Here is a 25,256-nt window from a genome sequence, read left to right as displayed (position 1 = left end):
ACAGCTCTTTAAAATCCTTACATCTACCACGAAGGTTTTCATCGGAGAATTCAGTAATGCTCTACAGATGTAATTTTATTCATATCAGTACAAAATAATTTGCAGCTGTACTCACCAACATTTGTTATACCCCAACAATATAAATATAGAAAACAGTTCAGTCATTTTTCAACATAACACCAAGTAATAGCACACTTGTAAAAACAGCACGAGCTAACAATAAACCCTAAATCTTTGGTTTAGAGTTCCTGTGTTATAAATGATGTTTAAAAATTATGACTCTAATATTCAGAACACAGGCTCATACCCAGGTTTTCATCAAGGAAGAATAATGAGCTGCAGTTGATCTTAATTCCTGGAATGCAAAATAACTTTATATGAAATTCAAATACAGGTTTTAATTTTTAACAGACCAGCCGCCTGTGCTTAATACTTGGAAACCAGAAATGTATTTTACCACGTTTTACCATGTGACTATGACATCAGTACAAAAAAAAAAAAAAAAAAAAGTGAAGCTGAAGAAATGGGACTAGCTAAAATTGTATATTATATGTGGTTTGCTTTGCTTGTTTGACCTTTTATCAGCACTTTTTTTTTTTTAAACAAAGACAATGTTGCAATCACTGATGAGAAAGCAAATCTGGCATTTGCATAGACATTTATCTGACGTCTTGTAAGCAAACTTGTGCATTTTGGAGTTGAGTGTAAATGAACTCAACGAGGAAGCATGAGTAACTAGGAAAATTTTCCTTTGCCGTATTGTTTTCATACCATTATTTGAAATGGTTGCCAACTTTTGCATATTTTGTGAGTACGGAGAAAAATGTGTTTTCATTTGCATGGTTTTGTGTGTAATTCCAAGAAATACTAAGGTGTGCGCAGTTTATCATATTGTTTTAGTGCCCATAGCAGTCGAGTGACTTGAATGTCACTCCTGTAGCCGATTTGGGTATCCCAGCAGTACTCTGGAGAAAGCACCCTGCTGGGTTTGTGCAGCCACAGGTATTTGTTTAGGTGACTTTCATCGTGCCACAAAGCCTCCACGTTATTTTGTTTATCCTCCATGATGTTTTGGTAGCAGGCCTCAGCCAGAGATTTTACGCTTTTCCATGAGCCTCCAAAGACAGCAGCATGATAGTAGAAATCCCCGGTTTCCATGTAAGCCTTGGATTTTGGGTTTCGGTCATAAGTATAGAAACTCTTTGGAAGGTGGTAGTAGTAGGCGTGGAGTAGAGCCACAGAGTCTCCCAGAGCCTCTGAGCCAAATCTGCCAGTGAACACCTGATCTACATCAAAGCAGAAGACATGCGTGGAGTGGTGGCGAATATCAGACTCTATGACATCTGATATCGTCTTCATTCGCATCATCGAAATGTCCTGCCATCTTGAGTGCCGTTGCACTTTGATCATTTTCAAGGTTCGCTGAGGACCGAGATAGATGTGCGGGACCTTCTCTGGCATGTCGGTAAATACGTAGTAGGACACAGGCAAACCCACCATAAAGTGATGTTCTGAGGAGTTCAGAAAGGTCTCGAGGTATTCGTCCAAGTACCTTTGGTGATAGTGGAGAAAAAGAGTTCATGCTTTATTTCACAGTCTCAAACAGTTAGAAGAATAGAGCACAAATATACAGACTAAATGGCAATTAGAAGACCAAGATGTATTTTAAACAGTCGTACTAATGTGAAAACAAACCTTCCCACAGCAAACACTGTTAGAGCAACAGAGGATCCTTCCTTCTTGTGGTTCTGGTCGTAAATTTTAGGGTTAAACATCCCCTCCCAGATAATAGGAGCTTTCCAAGTTGTGCATGTTTGAACGTCAGTTCGAGAGCTGAAGTGGAAAGAAATCGGTTAAACACATATTACACTTAAGTTAGAACTTCCTGTGGCTGTGGTTTTATCAGTTTATTTTTTAAAAAAAAAAAAAAAATAGTGGTATGTGTCGTAAGGCCTACTAATGCCTTGTTTGTGATAATGATCAACTACAACTGTTAGTTTCTCTTTGCCAGTGTAGAAATGACTGAACAGTCCTCAGAACGATGCTAAAAGAAGTCAGTGAAGATCAGCTAAGGAGAACTGTAAATTTTCAAAACTGAAAATTCAGACAATTATACATAAGTATTATTTAGATGTTGTGGCAGTAAGGACGGACCCGAACACATATTTCACTCTTCACACTTTTCTTTATTTCGGTTGTCGTCTCTTCCGACTCTCAGCTGCAGCTTTTCAGCTGCCAGCCACATAACACGTCCAACAACAACATCTCATTTACAGGGGGCCAGTCATACAATAGTTCTGCTTGTTTTACAGTTTAAATTAAAGGATGAGGGAAGGAAGACAGAACAAACGTGTGCTGTGGAATTCAAGCACACATTTAAACCTTTTTTTCGAGGTATGATGCAGACAGTTCAATCATGGATGTCACAAACTTTCTTCGCCCTCTTTCCTTTACGCATCTCCTCTCTAACTTTGTCACCAAACCATTCAATCTGACCTGGCTCTCCAATGTAGCCATTCTTCTCCATCCTGCTCACTCCCAATAAAAATCACAACATCTTCAGCTCACACTTTTGCCACTGTTTCCGAACCACTTATCACAGCAGGTCTCACTACTGTCTTTCAACCTTTCTTTTCAGTTTTGTTTCTATCCAACTGTCACAAATCACCCCTGACACTCGTCTCCTCATCATTTACCTTCATTGCATCCATCCTTGAATCTTCCTCATACACTGATGGATGTTTCAGTAGCAATTTGGTCTCACACACGGACACTTGCACACTTCATCAATCAAAATGCTGACCGCTGGATGAGCAGTTTATTCCCCGAGACACTGCTGCGCTCCACAGTTTATCAAAAGATTTAATTTAAAAAAAAAAAAAGTGTGTGTAGGCACAAAAAGTTCAGTGTGTCTATTTCATATGGATGATATTAACACTGAGTCTGAATTAGCACTACTGTCTGTGGAAAAGGTGAGGCCTGTATGATGAGAACAGCCTAATCCAACAGTATATGTAGATTGCACCAGATCTGCCGTGGGGGTGTTGTTACAGGTAAGCAGACATCTTAAAAGGATTAAAGTTTAACCTGTTAAAACAAAGTATATACCCAAGGCGGAGTTTTGTCTGTTACTGTACTTTGGTGTTAACATGTAACTTTTCAACATATGAGAACAAGGTTACGGTGTTTGATGGGTTAATATTTTATTATTGTCATTTGTATTGGGAAATATTTAACCATATATCCTTAGAGGTGTGTAATCAAGTGTGTAGTGATAGGATATGTGATCCTTAGTGGTCTGCACACCTTTGTGTGGTGTGGATGTGGGTGTGAATGCCAGAGCACTCTGGCATTCACACCCAGCAGGTTTAGGGAAGTCAGGTTTAGGACTTCAGGTTTAGGACTTCCCTAAACCAGCAGGTTTAGGGAAGTCTTTATGGACACACACACACACACAGAAACAAGGTATTCTTTGTCCACATGTACACTTATATGAAACATCATATGTTAATGAACCTATGCACATTCATGTAACCACAATAAAAGGAGTGCTATGGGGAACCGGGCTGAGAGTCTGACGGAGGTCAAGTGGGTGGAACGACACTTGGCTCCAGGCAGGTCTCCCTCATGCATGAGTAACACAAAGAACTTTGCCTACTTGTGTCTTGCTTTTTGCTGTGTAGTAAATTGTCTTGAACGTTCCAGCGAATAGGTTTATGCTACAAACCTATCAGTGTTTGAGACCAGAAACACTGAGACTTAAGTAAAACAGTAACGGTAGCACCTTGGTTGCCAAAATGAAAAGTCTTGATGGTCTTACCAAAAGTCGAGGCTGACATCAACGCTGTTGTCCAGGGTTGACAGCTTTCCATTTTCCGGTGAGCATTTTTCCATGGGTATGAAACCTATCAAAATACTGATATCAAAAGCATTTGATAGTTTGTTTTCTTAAATGTCATCATCACAATGACAATATGTAATACTCTGTGGTGAGTTAAAGACTGTCTATAGTACGCACCTTGTTTAAACTAATGTAATCTAGTCTATATTTAGAAAGAAACATGATTAAGGTTGTTTTATTTAAAGGAACATTTTGGATTATGTTTAGTGGTAATATGTATAATGATATCTCTGTCATTTACCTTACAACAGTGATTCAAACAGAGTGGACACAAGAAAAGCCAGCCACATATTTCAAAAACAACAAAATCTACATCTCCAAAACGATCCCTGTTGGATCCATGTAGTTGTGTTGCAGGAATGCCATTTCAGGAATGTCGAATTAAACTGGCAGCTGAGGTTTTTTTGTGTGTTTTTTGTTTAAAGATACTCACTGCACGGATGGACGTGTGAAGTAGAGAGCACAGAGTGCAGCCGGAACCCAGAGCAAACATTTCAGCGTGCACTTTATCTTCTGGAAGCATCTGCAGGTGAAAGGTTCAAAATTAACCTTAAATACTGAGACTGAATTTCAATTTTAATTTCAGTAACTGGGCAGAAGTGTTACTGAACAGGCAAAGATGACACAAACAGTAACCAGGGTGTTTTTAATACCTCATAGTTCACAGTGCTTCAACTTCACCAGACAACACTGAGAAATAACCTGAGAAAAGACAAAAAGGTGTGGGTTTGGCTGAATTGGCAACTTGGCAACATTATTCTTAAGCTTTGCTATAACTATTACCTGTAGAACAGCATCAGCATGAGAAACCAATCTTTTTTTAAAAAAACAAAAAACTTTTTTTTACATATTTGGAACTCTGGAATGTTTAAGATCAAAGGTACCAGCATCACACCTGGATCCTGCATACTTTTGCCTAGGGATCTGCAGGACTTTGCACCCATGCAATTAATCATTCATATGACCATGCATCAGGGTTTTGTTTATCAAAACGCCTCAGTCACACAGGCCTAGAGACCATTGGCCACCACCTGGCAACTTCTGTTGCTAAGTAAATGGTAAATGGACTGGTTCTTATATAGCGCTTTTCTACTCTTCTGAGCACTCAAAGCGCTTTACACAACTTGTGCATTCACCCATTCGCACAAGCACATTTCTGTAGGTGCTTTCTAGATAACATTCACACACATTCATACTCCGATGGATGCATCGGAGAGCAATTTGGGGTTAGTATCTTGCCCAAGGATATTTGGCATGCAGACTAGGGGAAGCCAGGAATCGAACCACCAACCTTCCGATCAGTAGATGACCTGCTCTACCACCTGAGCTACAGCCACCCACCTTTAAGTATAAAGGTTCACCAGCTGCTTACCGAATGATAATGAAAACTGAAAGGGCTCCTTTCTAAAATGTGTTGGTTGCTGCGGTAAGACACTACAGTCTGTTACCTTTTTTTTTGTGCTGCACTTTTCACAGTTTCACTTGCGTCATTCTAAGTTACCACCTTGCATGAAAACTACAGGCAATGCTGGCAACCTGCATGAATTCAAAGTTTTTGAGTTTTTGTGCTGCAACATCTTTGGTAAATTTTGGACCAACGTGGTAGACCCTGTTCTCCACCATAATCAAAACACCAAATGCAAAGGAGTGTCATTTTATCCTTCTAGTGGAACATAACTAAGGAAAAAACTATTGAAGCTAGGACTCCTCAGACCATTTACCAGAATCATCAAAGACTACACTGTGGCTGCCCTCATTGTCCCGGCACAGACTAACAATGTTTTTATTCAATTCAATTCAATTCAATTTTATTTATATAGCGCCAAATCACAACAAAAGTCGCCTCAAGGTGCTTCATAGATACAGAGAAAAACCCAACAATCATATGACCCCCTATGAGCAAGCACTTTGGCAACAGTGGGAAGGAAAAACTCCCTTTTAACAGGAAGAAACCTCCGGCAGAACCAGGCTCAGGGAGGGGCGGCCATCTGCTGCGACCGGTTGGGGTGAGAGAAGGAAGACAGGATAAAAGACATGCTGTGGAAGAGAGACAGAGGTTAATAACAGATATGATTCAATACAGAGAGGTCTGTTAATACATAGTGAGCGAGAAGGGTGACTGGAAAGGAAAAACTCAATGCATCATGGGAATCCCCCGGCAGCCTACATCTATTGCAGCATAACTAAGGGAGGATTCAGGGTCACTTGGTCCAGCCCTAACTATATGCTTTAGCAAAAAGGAAAGTTTTAAGCCTAATCTTAAAAGTAGAGATAGTGTCTGTCTCCCGAATCCAAACTGGAAGCTGGTTCCACAGAAGAGGGGCCTGAAAACTGAAGGCTCTGCCTCCCATTCTACTTTTAAATACTCTAGGAACAACAAGTAGGCCTGCAGAGCGGGAGCAAAGTGCTCTAATAGGGTGATATGGTACTACAAGGTCATTAAGATAAGATGGGGCCTGATTATTTAAGACCTTGTATGTGAGGAGCAGGATTTTGAATTCAATTCTGGATTTAACAGGAAGCCAATGAAGGGAAGCCAAAACAGGAGAAATCTGCTCTCTCTTTCTAGTCCCTGTCAGTACTCTTGCTGCAGCATTTTGGATTAACTGAAGGCTTTTCAGTGAGTTTTTGGACATCCTGATAATAATGAATTGCAGTAGTCCAGCCTGGAAGTAATAAATGCATGAACTAGTTTTTCAGCGTCACTCTGAGACAGGATATTTCTAATTTTAGAGATGTTGCGCAAATGGAAGAACGCAGTCTTACATATTTGTTTAATATGTAAGTTGAAGGACATATCCTGGTCAAAAATGACTCCAAGGTTCCTCACAGTGTTACTGGAGGCCAAGGTAATGCCATCCAGAGTAAGAATCTGGTTAGATACCATATTTCTAAGCTTTTCAGCGCCGAGTACAATGACCTCAGTTTTATCTGAGTTAAAACACTGGAAGTCCCAGGCTTTTCTAAGCCCAAGTCAGCCAAGTGGAAGCTAAACTGGCTAGTCTTTTAGCATCAATTCATATGTAAATTAGGTTGTTACTTGAGAAGTGATAGAGTGGGGGTGTGTGAATGATTGCTGATTTCTAACTGCCAACTGCCTCTTTGTTAGTGTGTGGGGGTGGGGAGCTGCTAAAAGCTGTGAACTTCCTTTCCTGTTGAGGTCAATGAAATTGTCATCTTGCGGGGTTTACTAGGCTGCTGCTCAGCAAACCTGTGAAACCCACAGTATAACCCTAACCCTGCAGTATATTGCAAGTAAACCTGACAAGTTTGGGATCAAGTTTTGGGTGGCTTGCGACCTAAAATCCAAGTACATTTGCAATGTCTTCCCATATCTTGGCAAGGGAAGTACATTTGCAAGAGAGTTGGCTCACTCTCATATGGCTGGGAAGAAGGCAAGAAAAGAACAGTTGCTTTGGACACAACCCTCCACACCTAGCCCTGGAAAAAGAGCCATGTGTCAGGTCAAACACAAATGCAAGAACAATCATGCCACTGTGCGATGTGTTCACTGCTACAGATACACATGTGGTAAATGCAGACTACAGATACCATGGCAGTGCCAGGATAGTGAGTGATTGCTGAAAATGTTGAAATGTACTCACTCACTTTTTATTATTATTTGTAAATATGTGTACAAATGGTTGTTTTTTGTTTGTTGTTTTTTTTGTACTGTTTTTATCAATAAATCTCAGCAACAAAGGAAATACACCCATGTGTGTTGATTTCTCCCTAAGATGGCAAACAGAAACACAAGTTTCCTTCTAGGGTTAGGCTAACCCTAACCCCTAACGGCTCAGCACCACCTTATTTACATAACAAAAGCAGCAGTTCACAGTTCAGTTCAGGATATTAGCTAAAAGCGTACCAGCCATTTGGCTGGTTGGCGGGTTTTAAACGTAGAAAAGCCAAATGGCTGCTCTCTGGGACTTCCAGTGTCCCACTGGAAGCAAGAAGAGTTAAGAAGCATTTATGCCTGCTTTGACACATCCTTGTATAAAGGATCAGTCAGTGATTCCTGAGATTAGGGACAAAACAGATTTAAATTTTCTAAAATATATTTTTGGATTTTTCAAAAACATATTTACATATAATTGTTACACAAAGTTTTGGCCGTCTCACCATGTTTTGGTACAATCTCCCAGGTGTAACATTTTTTAATAATTTATGTTTTTGCTGGAGAAGTACAAGGTTTTTGTCAACACCGTCAGACACAAAGAAATGCAAAAATATATATTTTAAATTAAGTTGTTTCAGCTATTTTGACTATTAGCAGCTTCTATTCTATTGTTTATGCACATATGTTTTCAAAGTAATTATACCACATTTAAAAGTAAGATTGTTTTGGCTTTTTATTATTAGAGTTACAGTCATACATATTTTCAGAAGCTTGTATTTAATCTCTATAAGAAACAATCATATTAAGCAGAATGCAAATTACACATTTATTGAGAAAATTACGTATTTTTATTGGAAGATCATGAGGGAGGAAAATATATGGTTCTCCAAAAGAGAAAAATAAACCAAAACTCCATATTATGGAGTTGACAAGGTGCTGACGGTGGTGACACACTAGTAGAAAACAAGATATTATTTCTTTCAAAATGACCATTAAACTTTAGCAACCTTTGTAATATCACAAGACACATCATAACAATTCTGTTTTTGCACATGTCAAGTTCTACATCTTAATAGTTCACCAGCAAGTAGCTGCCTACTACTCCTTGATTCCTAAATTTCTCTGTGGTTGTGTGTTTATACCCTGCTGTACTTTCTCTCCTTTTGACTCTCTGTGCTTTCTTCCAAAAACTTCTCTGCTGCCTTTTTTCTCTTTCTTTCAGATCACTGATGTTCTTTATTTTTCTCTTTTTCACTCCATTTCTCCATCTTTGCCTTTCTTTTATGAGAAACTGTTTCTTCAACTCGGGCTGGCTGTTAATTTTTTCTCTCCTTCTTTTTTGATCCTCCCTGTTCCTTCTCTTTCATTCCTCTACTGACAGGTTCCCCTTTGCTATTCTAGCCTAAAATGTACTATTTTGTAATTACTATAATTTTTCTGAACCTTATGCTTTTTTACAGGTTAAGGATGAATATTCACAACACAATTATGCATTAAGCAATAGAGATGCTATCTGGTCTTTAAGTCTGATGTCATTAGCCGTTTCCAGGTCCAAACTCCGCTGCAGATCCCAAAATCAAAGGAACTCTGCGACATCACAGAGAGTTAAAAACTGTCTAAATTCTTTCATCTTTAATAAAATGATCAGTGTGGCTGCTCTACCAGGTGTAACATCCAGGCATCCATGAAAACAGAATATATGAGAGTTAGAAGTTAGATTGCTTGTTTCCACCTGAACATGATATACCAGCTCTGCTACCACTTCCAACATAAATGGAGACAGAAAACTAAACAGCAGTGACTATTGTCAGGTTACTGAAGTTGGGCTAGCTGGTATATAGTGATGTGCTACATGATCGCTAGCGACACAGCTATGTTAGCATAATATAAACACAGTGAAGCTGGAGGATGAATGCTAACTTTTTTCCACTTGATAAAAGTTAACGTGGTTAACGTTAACGTGGTTAACGTTAACGTGGTTCCCGATGGTTAGGCTGACAGTGATCACTGACTGTTTTAGGGGCTTGTTCAGATGTAATAGAACAAGATAAAAAGCATTAAAACATTTTAACAGCACAAAAGGCTTAATAAACACAGAGTAGTTTAGGCCCGGAAGCAGGATTCATACATCATCACTTAAAGAACAGCTCTCGGGGCACAGCTAGCTCAGTAGATGCCACATGATCAGAAGGTTGGGCGTTCAAATCCAACGAACAGAGGCTATCCTGGATTTGTAGCTGCCCACTGCATCACTGAGTGAATGGGTTAAATGCAGAAGACTAAGCATTTTCCTACAGGATTAATGATGTATACATAAACAATGAGATTCAAGATAAGACAAATTTGATAATATTTGACACATCTGTAAAGCAGAAATATCAGTAAAATACACAGGAAGTAATATATCTGAAATATTAGTAAAAAAATAACTTAATATAAATGGTGAATAGCACACTTTTGTGGCATTTGTCAACGCCATTAGAAAAAGGGTCAATACCATCAGACAAAAATCCTGATGTGTTGACATCTGATGGTGTTGACAAAATACCCTACTTTCTCTCATAACACATGTTTTTCTGACAGAAGCCATCTTGTTTTTCATCAGTTGCTTATGGCCTTTACAATCTACCTAAATTAAGCTCTTTTAACAAAGAAAATAAAATAAAAAATTAAATCTTGGATTACATCGACTTTGGTGTTGACACACTATGGTTGGGACACAGAGTTTTATCAGAAAGGTGTGCAATAAATGAAATTAAAATAATTTTTTTTTTTATCACAGCAGTGACCTCATGGCATGTGTATCAAACAGGAAGTGGTAAAGGGGTCCTCAGAGTGTAAGCTACCCATAATAATTCCTGATTCTTTTGACAAAAACTCTGGACACGATTTTAATCACTTAAAAAATATGTAAAAATAAATTTTCAATTGCATATTTTGATATTATATAAGGTATTGACTTAAATACTTAGTGACGAGAGCCATGATGTTTAATTTTACATTACTTTTAATTTTTTTTCTGTATTTTAATATTATCACACCTGCTTCTGGACAATGGATTTTTAGGGTACTGGTAATGTATTGTACCATTTAAAATAAATAAATATGTATAATAAAATGCAAAATCATACTTTTATTGTATAAAAATTGCCTTGGTTTGTCCTTTAGGCATCGTGGCTACATTTCTGTAGGAGTGTATTGGGGTTGCAATTAGTAGTAGGGGAGACCGGGGATAGTTGTAACGTGGGTCAGTTGTAACACTTCCAATTTCTCCAATAAGGGCTAAGTTTCAAATGATGTGACTCATCCTGTGCATGCCCAATTCAGTTCTGCTATCACATGTGAAATATCAGCACATTTTGTCAAACACAGGCAATTTAACACAAAAAAAAGTAATTTGTATGCCAAAAAGTAAGTTTTTCTACTTTATTTCAATTTCTAATAGCATTATCTGCTTTGCAGTTAAACTCATCAAACTTAAATTATGTTATTTGTATGTCTATGGGGATATATTCTGTGTAGGTCTTTAGTGCTAATGTTTTAGCTGATGGCTGTAATGTTAGCTAGTTCATGGCTATAGGAGTCCAGGTCAGTTGTAACAGCAACAGTCTGGGTTAGTTGTAACAATAATGCAGATGTTACAACTTACCACACTATTACTTTAACTTATATTAAACAAGTTGGGGCAACGGCATCAGCAGAGAGAGGTTCACTGGTCGCTTTTGTATATGCGGTTAATGCCATTGGCAACACAATTCCTCCACTGTTTGTGTTCCCACACATACATTATGCAGACCACTGTGTCAGAGATGGACCAGTAGGAAGTACTGGTAGTGGAAATAAATCAGGATGGGTGCAAGAAACAGATTTCCTCATCTTTCTGAAGCACTCTGCAAACCACACCAAGGTAAGCCATGAAAAAAAGTAATGGAATTGCGATGCTGGTGAACAACTACATTTTTTCAGCTTCATTGTTATGTTCAAAATTGGTGCAAGAGTTGTAGGTTATAATGCCCACTGAGCCAATGAGGCCAAACTCAAGGAAGACCAACCAAAATTAATGAAATATTCGGTTGCAGAAAATTCCATAATTTGTCTTTTTTGGGGGGTTGGAATATGTTCAAAAGCTAGATTTTTGCATTCTGTCACACACACACACAGCTACATAAATGGCTCTAAGTGCATTCATGTGTTGAATAAAAAGATTACATGTTAATGTTTTGTTAGTACCCTTATTTCATTATGTTACATTTCACCCCAGGATATGTTACAACTAACCCAGACTGTGGGGTTAATTGCAACATTTCACTCTTTGTGTTTGAGACCATAATTGTGTTGGGTAATTGTGCTGCAGAGAAAATAGCTGCACTATTTAATAGCCGAGACATGTAAATACTTTGCATTACATTTTGAATCCACTACCTTAAAAGAGCTCCAATTTACAGACAGAAATGTCAAAAATGTTACAACTATCCCCGGTCTCCCCTAGTGCATAGTGTTTCATGATCGTGCTCTAAAGTAGCTTGTTTATCCCAAATTTCTTGTGCAGCCTGTAAAGGTGGCCCAGTCTGTAGGTTTAGCAGTCCAATGGAGTTGATTCATGTAGTTTGTTCAGTTCTTGTGTTTCGGCCGGTGAGATGTTACGCATTCTTTAAAGATTCCTTTGAACGTGTTGTTTTCTCTCATGAATAATATAAAACAAAAAAGCAAGCAAGGTCTGTAATGTCATTGCAGGATTTCTATTTTTACATTTTTCATTAAACAAACCAAAACGTATTTTGAACTTATTCTGATGTCGCATTTACTCAGACGAACGTGCAAGAAGAGGTAATATTACGTCCAACTGGGAAATGAAGAGACCTAAAACGACCTAAAGGCCCTAAAATGTATCTTCAGTTTAAGTAAAGAAGAAGAGGAAAAACTTCCTATAAGGAACCGAGATGAAAAAAATAATAACCTACCTGTGAATCGCTGACCCCCTTAAGTAAAATTTTAAAAACAAAACAGGCGGAACTTTAGGAGGAAGATTCGTTGTGGCGTTGTGGCTCACCGAAGAGCCTCCGTGCTCACAGGTAAAATTGCCTCAGGACGGGGCTCAGTTTAAAGCAAAAGCAACGTATATATCCGCTTTCCTTTACACTACTCGCTCCAATAGAAAGCTTAAGCGTTAAAACAGCCGTGAAGTCTTCTGCGAATCTCCCGATATTTAAAAATATAAACTATATATGAAATTAGTTGTAATTCGGCTTAAAACTGCGTAATTTTAGAAACAGGTGCGAAGTCCACAAATATAGAATTTATGGAAATATTATTGAAACAGCAGCCATGCAGAAGTCTGAGTAAGTCGATATCTGCACATTACACAGGGGGAAAGTGCTATATAAATAAAGCGGTCTTGCTTTGTTTTAACTAAAACGAAATTTTGAACTAAAGATGGCAACTTCTTCAGTGGTGGAAACAAACATTCATGCTTTTAAACCTCTCTGTAGATGCACGAAGAGAGAAATGCTCACACATTTCGTTTCTTCAGAATCATAAATATTTTGACACACCTGTACTCGGAGGTTCCTTGGCTCGGTTTTATTTTCTTGTACAAATATCCACAGTTGTGTCTCCACGTGGCCCATTAGTTGATGTAATCACGCCTTTCTTCTTCCGTCTGCTTTTGGGCAAAAATACCTCCTCGGAATATTCAGTGTCGCCTGTAACACTCAATCATTTCTTTTATCATAGAAGTGCGAACAACGACGGGACTAAAGACGAGCCACTGCGCGCAGCCATTACGCACTGCTGTGTGGCTCATGTTACCTGTTATCGTTAATTCAACAGAAGGTGCTGTAGGTTACAACACGATCTTACCGCTATTAGCAACATTAAAGATGTAGAAGCTGTTATTAGGCAACCTAGCGTGAAAAACAATTTTTTCACGATATTAAATTACATTTTCGGTTTTCTTGCTTGTCTTTGCGCGTTGGGTTTTCTCTCTAGCTCACAGATCTCATCCTCTCTGACAGGTCAAATAAAGTAACAGCCGCCATAAAAATTCAGGAATTTATTCTATTATATTGCAATTCTGAAACAAATGAACCAATATTCAAATAAAGATTGGAGAACAGTGATTACCTGTAGTTTTAGAGATGGCAGGAAATCGCAGTCTGTCTCAGTGACTGGTTAAAAACTAAGTGACAGGAATGCCATAAAATGCCTTTGTGTTTCCGTGTCTGTAGTTCATGAAGAAAAAAGCCTAAATTAAGAATACCGCAATGATGAGCCGTTGTTTTAGATCATGTGCTGTATTATCTCCAAGATCTGGAGATGAAGCTTAAACTAAAACTTAAAACAATGGTCCACATACTGATCACAAACACACCCGACCTCCGGGTGGCGCATTGCTCAGTGAGACATGATCATCCATTCACACCAACACCACCCCTCTTCCCCTCTTCATAGCTAACATTTACACACACCAATGGATGTGTGTGTAAATGGTGTAGACAGGTGTAACCGACCCAGAGTTTGGGCCGGCAAAACAGATTAAATGTTCCTGCAAAACAGGGAAATGATGAGACTGGTGAAGTTTCTCTTTGCCTCGCTTCTGCCATATTGGAGAGGAGGACATTTTAAACACCAGTTTAAACAGTTGAAAGCAGAATTTAATTTGTAAAAACAGATTAACAGGTAAAATTATACCAATGAACCATCCAGTCTAAGGCCAGCAAAGAACTGTGAATCAGAGAACAAAGTACATATGGTCAGTGTTGGGAAGGTTACTTTTAAAATGTATTCCACTACAGATTACAGAATACATACACAGAAACAAAACGAAAAACAAGGAGCAAGAGTCCAGAACAGTCCATAAAACAAGAAAACTGTTCAAGAACTCAAGAGTCCAGGAATACATCATTGATGCAAAACAAAACTGGACTGGAGCTTAACACGAGTCCAAGAAAAGTTCAGGGGGTCGACCCGGAGGTTGACAGCACAGGGCCAAAACAGTTCAGGGGGCCGGCCGTGTGGACAGCAGCAGCGGCGACACAGACAAAACCAATCAGGAGGCCGGCCACACGGAATGCAGTGGCGGCGACAAAGCAGGTCCAGAGGCCGACCGCGAAGCCAGCGGTGGTGACAGAACAGGTCCGGAGGCCAGCCACGTGGAAGGCAGCAGGGGCGACGACCTCGTTCAGAAGGCCGACCTCGATGACTATGTCGTCCAACTAGAGGCCTGGAAAGCAGCCAGCAAAGGCAAGGTGGTACAGTCCGAGCTGGACCTGAGGACGGTGTAGCAACGGCAGGACCAGGTGAGGCAGGACTAGGCGAGGATGAAGACACACAGGCGAGGCAGGACTAGGCGAGGATGAAGACACACAGGCGAGGCAGGACCAGGCACCTTCATCCAGGCAAGGATGAAGGCGTGGCGGCTGCGGGACCTGACGGCAGCATGGCGGCTGCGGGACCTGACGGCAGCGTGGCGGCTGCGGGACCAGGCGGTGATGCTGCAGGCGGTGATGGTGCAAGCGACGGTGTGGAGGTTGCAGGTGGTGGAGCAGGTGGTGGCTGAATGGACTCCCCTGAACCGTCAGCAGACATGGGGATGTGCTGGCTGGGTCCTCCAGGACCCTCAGCTGACAAGGCGTGGTGCTGGACGGGCTCCTCGGGCCCTCCAGCTGACGTGGCATGAGGCTGGACAGGCTCCTCGAGCCCTCCAGCTGGAGCAGATGCAGGACCAGAGGCAATTGGGACCCCTGGCTGAGGGTGAAGATAAGTGGCTGACTAAATGGGTGAAAGCACTGGAGCCTGAACTGACTGGGCTATTGACTGTAACAAAGTTTGCAGTAAGTCTGGTTGTGGTAATGACTGAGCTACGGGCAGCGGGGCTGAAGACTGAGCTACGGGCGACTGAAATTGAGGTGACAGTGGTGGTGGTGATTGGGCTACAGGCCGGCCGGCTAACTGGGGTACAGGCCGGGCAGCTAACTGGGCTACAGGCAGCGACCCAGAACCGTGACAACATTTGTAACTGGCTGAGTGAGTGTGGGAAACAGTTTCTTGTTAGGGTCAACAATGACCTGTTAAAAATCTGATCTCAGCATTGCGTGCTGTGGAGGTAGTCAGCAGCATCAAGTTTCTGCAGGTACAGATAACTGACAGTCTAGACCAGGGGTCAGCAACCTTTAAGACCCAAAGAGCCATTTGGATCTGGTTTCCACGCAAAAGAAAACACTGGGAGCCGCATATACTTTTTGACATCTAAAATGAAGATAACACTGTATATATTGGTTTTTACCTTTATCCTTTGTGTGAACAACTAAGGTGTGTTGCTTTTGAAATCCATGAAGTGCTACAGAGAAAATTACATTTTATTTATGTAATTAACACATTTTGAACTCTTCAAGTTCTTATAACAAAAGGAAAGACACCCAGCTGAACTAAAATGATCCATGTAAAAACTGTTGTGAGCCGCCACCCTCATATCGCCTTTGGTATATGTCGGGCTGTGAGCTGCAAAGCTACAGCCGGCTGTATGCGTACAGCAACCGTGTGTGAAAAGTGGTCAATAAAGAGATGCTGAAAAGCATGTTCATGGAAACATTGTCGGGTCTGTCGTGATATGTTTACAATGGAACTTCTGCTCCTGAACCTCTGCGCACAGCGTCTGCAAATCGGGGCTGTACAAAGTCACTTTCATCTTTACGCAGGACTGTAAACTGTCATCTGTGAGGCGTGAGCGGTGTTTGTTTTAACATAGTTCATGGTGGAGTACAGCTGCTGACATAATGTGGATCCGAAGATTCATAATTGGTCTACCTGGGGTTGAAAGTCTCGATAAATGCACGCCGTTTTGGTGGGTACACCAGCTTCCGCGAGTGTGACGCTTATTTTGAGCGATGAAAAAAAAAAAAATTATATTATATATTTATATTTCAATATCACAATAATCTTCCAATTTAGAACTACAAGTTAAAAAAAGAACTAACATAAATAAAATACACTTCAGCTAAATACTTCTAATTTATTTTCCCAAACCACGCGGAGCCACACTATAAGGACTAAAGAGCCGCATGCGGCTCCGGAGCCGCAGGTTGCCGACCCCTGGTCTAGACTGATCACTTAATACATCAGCACTGGTTAAACAGGCTCAGTAGTGGCTGCACCTCCTGATGCAGATCCCATCCTTGCTACTTTATACCATGGCAACACAGAGAGCAACATGACCAGCTGTATTTCCATTGCTAAGAGTGGTGAAGACTGAAGAGAAGATCATTCATCATTCTCTTCAATCCATCCAGGATGTTGTGCACAGGTCCTGTCTCAGCACCCTAAGCACAGAAGTCCAGACCTCCTTCCCCTTGGCCACCTGTTCTAGTTTGTCCAGGGGAACATCAAGGTGATCCCTGGCCAGCTGAGTGATATAATCTCTCCAGCGTGGCCTGGTTCTGCCTCAGGGCCTCCTCCTAGTGGGGCATGCCTGGAACACCTCAACCAGGAGGCATCCTCGTCAGAGTCCCAAACCACCTCAACTGGCTCCTTTTGATGTGGAGGACTAGTGGTTCTACTCAGAGCCCCTAATGGATGGCCAAACTCCACACCTGATCTATAAGAGAGAGGCCAGCCACCCTTAGGAGAAAGCTTATTTCCACCACTTCTATTTGCAATCTCGTGCTTTCAGTCACTACCTAAAGCTCATGACCATAACTGAAGGTGGGGACAGATTTGACTGGTAAATTGAGAGCTTTGCTTTTATGCTCAGCTCTCTCTTCACCATAATGAACCAGTACAGCACATCACTGCAGCCGCAGCACCAATCCATCAGTCGATCTCCCATTCCCCTCTCCCCTCACACATGAACAAGACCCAGAGATACCTCAAACCACATTATTCCTCCTGTAGCCGAGGTTTGACTAACAGATGGACTCTACTTTCCAATACCTTGGCACAGAGTTTCCTGGGAAGGCTGATGAGCATGATTTCCCTATAGCTGGAGCACATGCTCCAGTCCCACTTCTTAAAGATGGGAATCCCCACCCTGGTCTGCCAATCCAAAAGGTACCACTGCTTATTTCCACACAACATTGTCAAAGTGTTTCAACTAAGACAACCCTACAACATCAAGAGCTTTCAGAAACTTAGGGCGAACGTCATCCACCCTAGGGGCCCTGCCACCAAGGAGTTGTTTAACTCCTCACCCCCAATTATGGATGAGTTGTTCAGCTCATCACCCAGACTCTGCTGTCTCTATGGAAGATGTGTCAGTGGAATTAAGAAGGTCCTCGAATCACAAAATACAGTTAGAACATTCTGTACAATAGATGGCGTATACAGTTGGGTATCTCTTGTATTAAAAGACGAGAAAACAACAAAAACATGACATTATGGAGCATTTCATTCAGTCAGATCCGCTTAACACACAGAAGAGCATAATTTCCCATGACATTCCTCCTTTTTCATCATTTATTGAGCACATAGGCACATTGTCTTTACAAAGACACAAACAATAGACTAAAAAACAAACAAACCCAACAACCTAACCACCAATCTAGGTCATCTGTGAGTCATACGGAAAGTAAACGGATGTTTTCATGCAGAATAGGCCGCTAGGGAGAACCCACCCACCACTTTAATCACACTTGTTTTAACATATGGCATAGAAATGGAACATTTAACAGTGCTTCCTGAAAACCCTCTCCTATCTGATCATTTCCTGATTACATTTACATTTACACAGCAGTGGAGACTTTATCACAGTAGATGTCTTTCTGAAAGCGCTGTAACCAGTGTTGGGCAAGTAATTAATTATAGTTAATAGTGACTTCTTCAAAAAAGTAACTGAGTTAGTACCTGAGTTACAAGATTCTAAAAGTAATTAATTACTTGAAAAGTAACTATTGCGTTACTTTAAAAAAAAAAAGTTTAACCCTCTGGGGTCCAGGGTATAATTGGCCATTTTTAACTACTTTTGGTATTTCTTCTACATTTCACCTTTAAAAACTATTTACTTTGCCTTGTTAGGCATCATTCTTTTCAGCACAAGCTCACGTGTCTGAATTTACAGTTATGTTTTCATGTTGACATACTGTATTAACACTGTTGATCTAAAATCAGACAAAAAACATAAAATCCGAGTAGAAAAAGTTATATTTTTTTACTGTAACAACCACAAACATGTTTGATGAATCATATTTCATAACTTTTAAGGCAAATATAAATTGTCAATTTTAAAATCATATGCCAGACGTTTTGCAAACAAAGTTATTTGCAGCCATTTACCTTTTACCCTTTTTTTTTTAATATAACCATTTCAAACTGTTTACAGAACAATCAGCTGTTCTGCATTCAATAAGATGCCACACAAATTATTTATGCCACTCCAAAAGTTTCTGTCTACTATAAAGGAGAACATCACAGCCTGATACCTACAGGTCTGACAGCAGCAGGTGTCTCACTCTCCTGTTCTCTACCTGGAGACAGCAGTCACCTCATTGTTCTGACACAAAACACAAAACACTAACTACACAAGACAGCACATTAACTACACACTCCAAACATGCTAAACGTCACAAATCTCTCACATCTCAAAACTCGCTCTCTCTCTTTTTCTGCTGTCTTTCTCTCTCTCTCTCTTTCTTGCTCTCACTCCTAAAACTCTCCCCTCTTCCTAAACAACCAAATGTCATGTTGCCATATCACTTTTTGATTGGTCGACATTGTGCATTTTTCCACCAAAATGAAAGGGCTGGGTTGTTTGTTTGTTTTTGTGGTTCTTTTTGGTCATAAGCAGAGAGTGCTTGCTAGCGCTGTCCTTAGACAGTAAACGTGACGAAACTTTTGAGGAAAAACAGCATATATATTGTTTATCATGACGCTGGTTTTACATGGCCTATCAGCACAATTTAAAAACTGGTATAGGGCTTTTGAGTTGACATCACGCCGCAGTGCATTGTGGGAGCGCGGCACCATTTTAGCAGGCCATGAATCAAAACAAACACACTGTGTTCGAAGGAAGATTTGCTACGAATCATACTTAAGAGCAGCTCAAAAGAAAAAGGACCGTATAGAGACAGATTGCGTCCGGATGCTACGGAAGCGTAGAGCTGCCACCCAGGCAAAAGAAAAATACAAGTGTATCACGTTATAACGTGAAAAGTTTATTGTTCTAACAAGATACTTTTCCTGTTTGTACAATATACTATCATGTTTGTACAATATACTTTTCACGTTTGAACAACATAATATCACGTTATTACAATATACATAATTATCACGTTCGTACAATATATTTATATTGTACGAACGTGATAATTATATTGTACGAACGTGATAATTATATTGTACGAACGTGATAATTATGTATATTGTACGAACGTGATATTATGTTGTTCAAACATGAAAGGTATATTGTACAAACATGATAGTATATTGTACAAACAGGAAAAGTATCTTGTTAGAACAATAAACTTTTCACGTTATAACGTGATACACTTGTATTTTTCTTTTGCCTGGGTGGCAGCTCTACGCTTCCGTAGGATGCAAAGAGACGGTACTTGCAAAAAATAGCGTGCACTGTAAATGTGGACCCATATGAAATACAGTAGTGGAGTAGAAACCCTGAAGACCAACCGCTATTGACTTAGCCTGATATATTTTCTTACCCTCTTCTGTGGAGTCAGCGCATACACGGCGAACCAATTTCGCAATTATAAATCTCTGGAGGCGCACATCCACCAAGGACTGGGTACAAGATTTAGCTATTTTTAAGTTGTGAATTCCCCGTCATTCAAACAAAAAGTCTGCTTGAGTACTGCGCGTAAAATGCGTTTGATTTCCCTCCGAACATTCAGATTAGTGCAGCATAAATTAATTCATGAGGGGGAAATTACAGTGAGAACATGTGGAGGCTCTGTTAGATGGATAACATAGTGAGTTCAGTGTATTGATGTGACATTGTCCTGAAGCATTTAGTTATTCTTTATGGTTAAAGAAATTGCACTAATTAATTCATATTTATTATAAATAATCCTAATTATATATCTTGCTTCCGTGTTTATGTCTTGTGTCACTAAAAATACATTCTATTTTGGTTTTATACATTGCTTTCTCCCTATTGAAAGTGATTACATCCTTGCATTACATACTTTAGGTTCATTTTTTGCAGGCGGGTTTCTTAAAAAAGAACAGACAGATTTAGAATATTACATGCAGCGTTCTATAGATGGTGACATGAAAAGATAAAAAATTACATGTATGTGCTAACGTTTAAAAACTTTGATATATTTTTGGTAAATGGATTTAAAAGTAGATAAAACACACTTGTGTCTGCATTGGCTCATTAAAGTTCTTGTCTTTAAATTAACTTTGTCTGTGTGTGTTTCAGGTACTGCACTCTCAAAGACTGAATTGCAGCCATGGGTCAATGTGAGCATCACAGGGAAGGTTGAAGACGCCCACAGCATCTGTATGGCCAGAGTCGTGGAGACCTGCACCCATGTCGCTGCTCTTCTAAGTAGAAGCAACAGTGTTGATCCGTGGCACAAGGAATTCTGTGAATCTCGGGCAACTCAGCTTGCGTGAAGTGTTTCCACTGGGCCTTTACCTGGAGTCGAGTGTTTTACAGATGCATGAAATTATACATTTTTAGACATAAGTTGTAACGGCCACCATTTTCTTTCAAAGTTTGACTCTAAGGTTGATTTTTTAGCACCTGATGGCTCTTTTTTGCTTCTCATCCGTAAACTCTCTGCATACTCTTTCACGTGATTCAGTTTATTTTGAAAGGTCTCAACAGGATCTTGAGCTTTATTGTGAAAGGTTTACGAGGAACAACAAAACGATGAAAAAAATATTGCTGTAAACAGTTTATTTTACGACACCACGAAACAAACGATAGCGTAATAGGAAACGGAAGATGTTTTTATATTGTCATCCGATATATATTGTTATATCGAACAGCCCTATATATATATATATATATATATATATATATATATATATATATATATATATATATATTATTGCTAATATTTATTTTGTAATAAATCTATATTATGGCTAAAGCACTTCTGGATGGGTGCAAAGTGCATTTCTTTGCCTGTACTTGTGACATGTGCAATGACAATAAAGTTGAATTATATTCTATTCTGTATCTACAAAATCACTCATTAGGATGTTTGTTCTAATTTGCTATGAACTCAGAGTGCATTGAAAATAAAACTAATAGGCTATAAAGAGTGATATGAACTTATTTAGAACCAGTGATGAGAATAACGGCGTTACAAGTAATGGCGTCCCTAACGGCGTTCCTTTTTTCAGTAACGAGTAATCTAATTACTAGACTTGTAGTCAAGACCGCCTAAACCGAGACCAAGACAAGACCAAGACCAGAGGGAGACCAAGACCAAGTCAAGACAAAAAAGTCTTTAAACTGCAGCCAGATGCTGCTTCGTTTACAGGTGGCAGGCATTATTTATGTGTTTTTGCAATGCACTTGCACAGCCCTCCTCACCGCTGTCTACTGTCTCACTCACTGAGAGGACAGACACACGCTCCACTTGACTGTCGCGTCTCTCACCCTCTGTTTTTCACATAATGATATTATCCTGTATCCTTGCATGTGATTGGCCACAATATGGAGGGATTGGAGCATAGGTGAGCCACTGTGTGAGAGCTGAGCACCGAAAGGAAATTAAGTGAGGAGCCGGTGTTGTGCCAAAAAGTGATTGTCTGCCAAAAACTGATTTCTGGTATTTGCCAAAAACTGATTGCTCGTATTTAAATTCCTATAAGTAACTTGTTGGGCTATAATATGTGAAACATATGTCAAATGCATCCCTCATGGATGACATAAAGTCATATTGAGTTACAAACAACATTAGTGTAACAAGGTAGAAGCCGCAATCAGTCTTTGGCAGTGACTTTTATATAACCTTTATTTATGCCGTTAAAAAAATCGAATTAACATTAAAAATGTCTTTTGTAAGAAGTAGTTGGACAGCAGAAATGGCTCAAATATTACAATAGTTCTGTAAAAATATTTAAAGTGGGGATAAAGGACCGGATTGGTTATAATGTAAGTACAATAACACAGAGTTGTAAAGATACTTGAAAAAACAGCTAATTTTTTAATTCCATATATAGCCCCTTTGTAAACGCTGTTCACCGAAGTCTATTTACCAACATACGTAAAGATATTACACATAAAAAATACACGCAAACATTGGAAATCAGTTTTTGGCAGGCAATCACTTTTTGGCACAACACCGGCTCTCGCTCAATGGGAGTCGACTCTTCTGATTCACTACAAAGCACTCTCTAAGCACGGCAGAAACGACTGAAAGATTTATTAGGCTGTGTTTTGAGTTTTGTTAAAAAAAATTGACTTCATATAGGAAAATATATATATATATATCACATATGCAGAACACCTTAAACTATTTTTAAAATTAAGCAGCAAGGCAGAACAAAGTCAGGGCTGTATTAAGACATGAGGACTAAACCCCAAATTAACCAGACCCAGAACTGATCCGAAATTAAAACAGGACTACAACAGTTCAAAATCAGGACTACTTAGGACTTAACCAAGACAGAACCAGAATCAAAACTAGATGACAGTAGCACTAAAAATCATCATAGACCTGCACTACACTTATTTTTTAATTCTACCAAAGTACACTATTTAGATTCAGAAAAGCTTATATAATTATTTAGCCTGGTTGTGCAAACAACCCTGCATAACCTAATAAATATAGAATTTGAAAAGTAACAAAATGTGTCTAGAAAGATACTATACCTGTTCTGATGAGTTTTGGCAAACAACCATTTGACTAACATGTCTGTCTCACCTGCTCTTGTTCCCTCTCTGTTCTGTCCTCATTCTCCTCTCTCTCCCTCTCTGTTCCTCTCTCTCCCTCTTTGTGCTGACAATCAAGCCAAACACCAACATCATCAAATATACAGTTGAAACCAGATATTTGCATAATCTTCAGATAAAAACACAAACACTTTTTTAAAGGGAACATCAAATCAGACTAAATGTTTATTTTTTTAGATTGATGAATATAAAAAACATGTTTGTTAAATGTAAGAGGTACATGAGCTCTGTGTGATTTGATAAGTATTTGAGGCTGAGACCACAGGACTGTAAAAACATGATTGTTGGGCTTTGTTTAAGGAGCTTGGAAAGAAAAGCATATGAAAACGGGTGTGGGTCACAATCAGCCAGGGTTTTGGGTGGGCTCATTGTGAAACCTGGCCCCACCCTATCATGTGATTGAGCAAGAGTAGGTGCACATTTATCATATGCCTCCACCCCAGCCCCATGCTAATCATCAGTAGTGTTTTCCCTGCTGCAATTCCTAGCCCAATGTTCCCACTTTAAACAAATGTCATTTTATGCTGTTTTGTAGCCACCCCTTTCTCCGAGCTTGATACATGGAGCTCTTTTTCCTTTTCCTTTTTCTGATGGGGTTTGAGTTTAATGTCAACATCAAAAGCAGGATGCCTGACCTTTATAGTCTGGCCTCTTGGAAAAATAGCTCCTCCTAACCTCTGCTGCTATCTCCTCTCAGAGAACCCAGGCTTGCAGTTTGGTCAGTACCACTGTATATGGTGAACACGTCAGTCAGATAATGCTCCTGAACGGTTTATCATCCTTTAATTTGCCTGCAGAGATTTTTGCAGTGTCCATGAGTGGAGGAAATTCCTTCTGCAACTCATTGCATAGGGATGCTACTGTGTGTAGGCCTGATTATTGTTGTTATCCCAATCATGATGCTGTCTGTTAACATCTCCTGTAGGACATATGCTTGAAAAGTTTGCCCAGCCTCCCTCTCCCAACTTTATCACCGGCAGGTGCCTCAGCTCTGCCATGGTGTCTGAAAAAATGTTTGTTTTTTTCTTTTTATTCTTAAGACGATTGTACAGCTTAAAGCATCATCTTCTTTTCAACCAGACTGTGCTCCTACATTTCAGCCTTTTGTCTCATTAGTTGGGTTTGGAACATTTTTTTTTTTACTCAAATGTCTTTCTTAATCCATGAAAGCAGTATGTTTCTCAGGATATCAATGAATCAATGAGATGTTACTGTCATGAAATGAACATGATGGGATGCATCCATGAGGCGTTGTGGGTGTAAAACCCGTTTGCTTTAAGTTTAAATCCTGTGTGTCCCTGTAGTTTACCTGGATTGTCAATTGTTGTTAGCTGTAGACAGCGAGCTCTCTCATTTCAGTTGCTGTGGGAGCAACTGAAATACAAATGAGTGGTGAATGTAGCTAACCAGAATTGCCAGGACAGACATAACAGCAACTGGAAAAGTCACATTTCAAAGCATAAAGTGACTACTGTCTGGAAGCAACTTCATTGCACACTGTGTGAAGTTGGAAGTACCCAATGATAGTGCTCACAGTGAACAGAGACTTTAGTTGTACAACTGCACTTTCTTGATTTTATTCCACATCAATTTCATAAACTCATAATGCAAATACAAGCTCTTTGCTCCTGTTTGCATCAACAACAATGTGTAGTTTGAGACATGCCCCCACAGTTGTCACTAAAGAAATTCAGCTGCACTTTTATTTTCTTTTTGACCAGCCCTAAACTGTTTTTTTTCTTTAAAGGAAGTTACAAAAACATAGTCGACATCTCTCTAAAGTGTGAAGAACTAAATAAGTGATGTGAAGTCCACACTTTACAAACACGTTTACCAGAGATGTTGGTCTAATGGACCAGTGTGACATGACTTTT

The 25,256-nt window shown here is 39.7% G+C and overlaps 1 protein-coding gene across 3 annotated transcripts; it reads right to left on the bottom strand.

Annotated features, from left to right (window-relative positions):
- Positions 1 to 699: 699 nt before the first annotated feature.
- Positions 700 to 13,276, bottom strand: LOC102787815 (N-acetyllactosaminide alpha-1,3-galactosyltransferase-like). Of its 3 annotated transcripts, none has more exons than XM_006783215.3 (6): positions 13,073 to 13,276; positions 4,555 to 4,603; positions 4,335 to 4,424; positions 3,821 to 3,916; positions 1,696 to 1,833; positions 700 to 1,552 (listed from the first exon to the last, which is right to left on the bottom strand). In XM_006783215.3, the coding sequence occupies exons 2-6, from the start codon at positions 4,557 to 4,559 to the stop codon at positions 868 to 870; spliced, it is 1,014 nt and encodes a 337-aa protein (XP_006783278.3). In that variant the 5' UTR covers positions 4,560 to 4,603; positions 13,073 to 13,276; the 3' UTR covers positions 700 to 867. The 3 variants fall into 3 exon arrangements, with proteins under 3 accessions (XP_006783278.3, XP_035760485.2, XP_087697448.1); XM_035904592.2 differs by lacking the exon at positions 13,073 to 13,276 and adding an exon at positions 12,482 to 12,583; XM_087841322.1 differs by lacking the exon at positions 13,073 to 13,276 and having other exon boundaries at positions 4,555 to 4,671.
- Between the last annotated feature and the right edge of the window lie 11,980 nt (positions 13,277 to 25,256).

The sequence above is a fragment of the Neolamprologus brichardi genome, chromosome 5 (assembly GCF_056152115.1).
Source record: "Neolamprologus brichardi isolate AB-2024 chromosome 5, ASM5615211v1, whole genome shotgun sequence".
In the NCBI taxonomy this organism is placed as follows: Eukaryota; Metazoa; Chordata; class Actinopteri; order Cichliformes; family Cichlidae; genus Neolamprologus; species Neolamprologus brichardi.
This window is presented reverse-complemented; position numbering and strand designations above follow the sequence as displayed.

Coding starts and splice junctions, on each gene's coding strand:
- LOC102787815 (XM_006783215.3), bottom strand. Junction 3,917..4,334: donor TTCACACGTCCATCCGTGCA/GTGAGTATCTTT, acceptor TTTTGATATCAG/TATTTTGATAGGTTTCATAC. Junction 1,834..3,820: donor GATGTCAGCCTCGACTTTTG/GTAAGACCATCA, acceptor TTTCCACTTCAG/CTCTCGAACTGACGTTCAAA.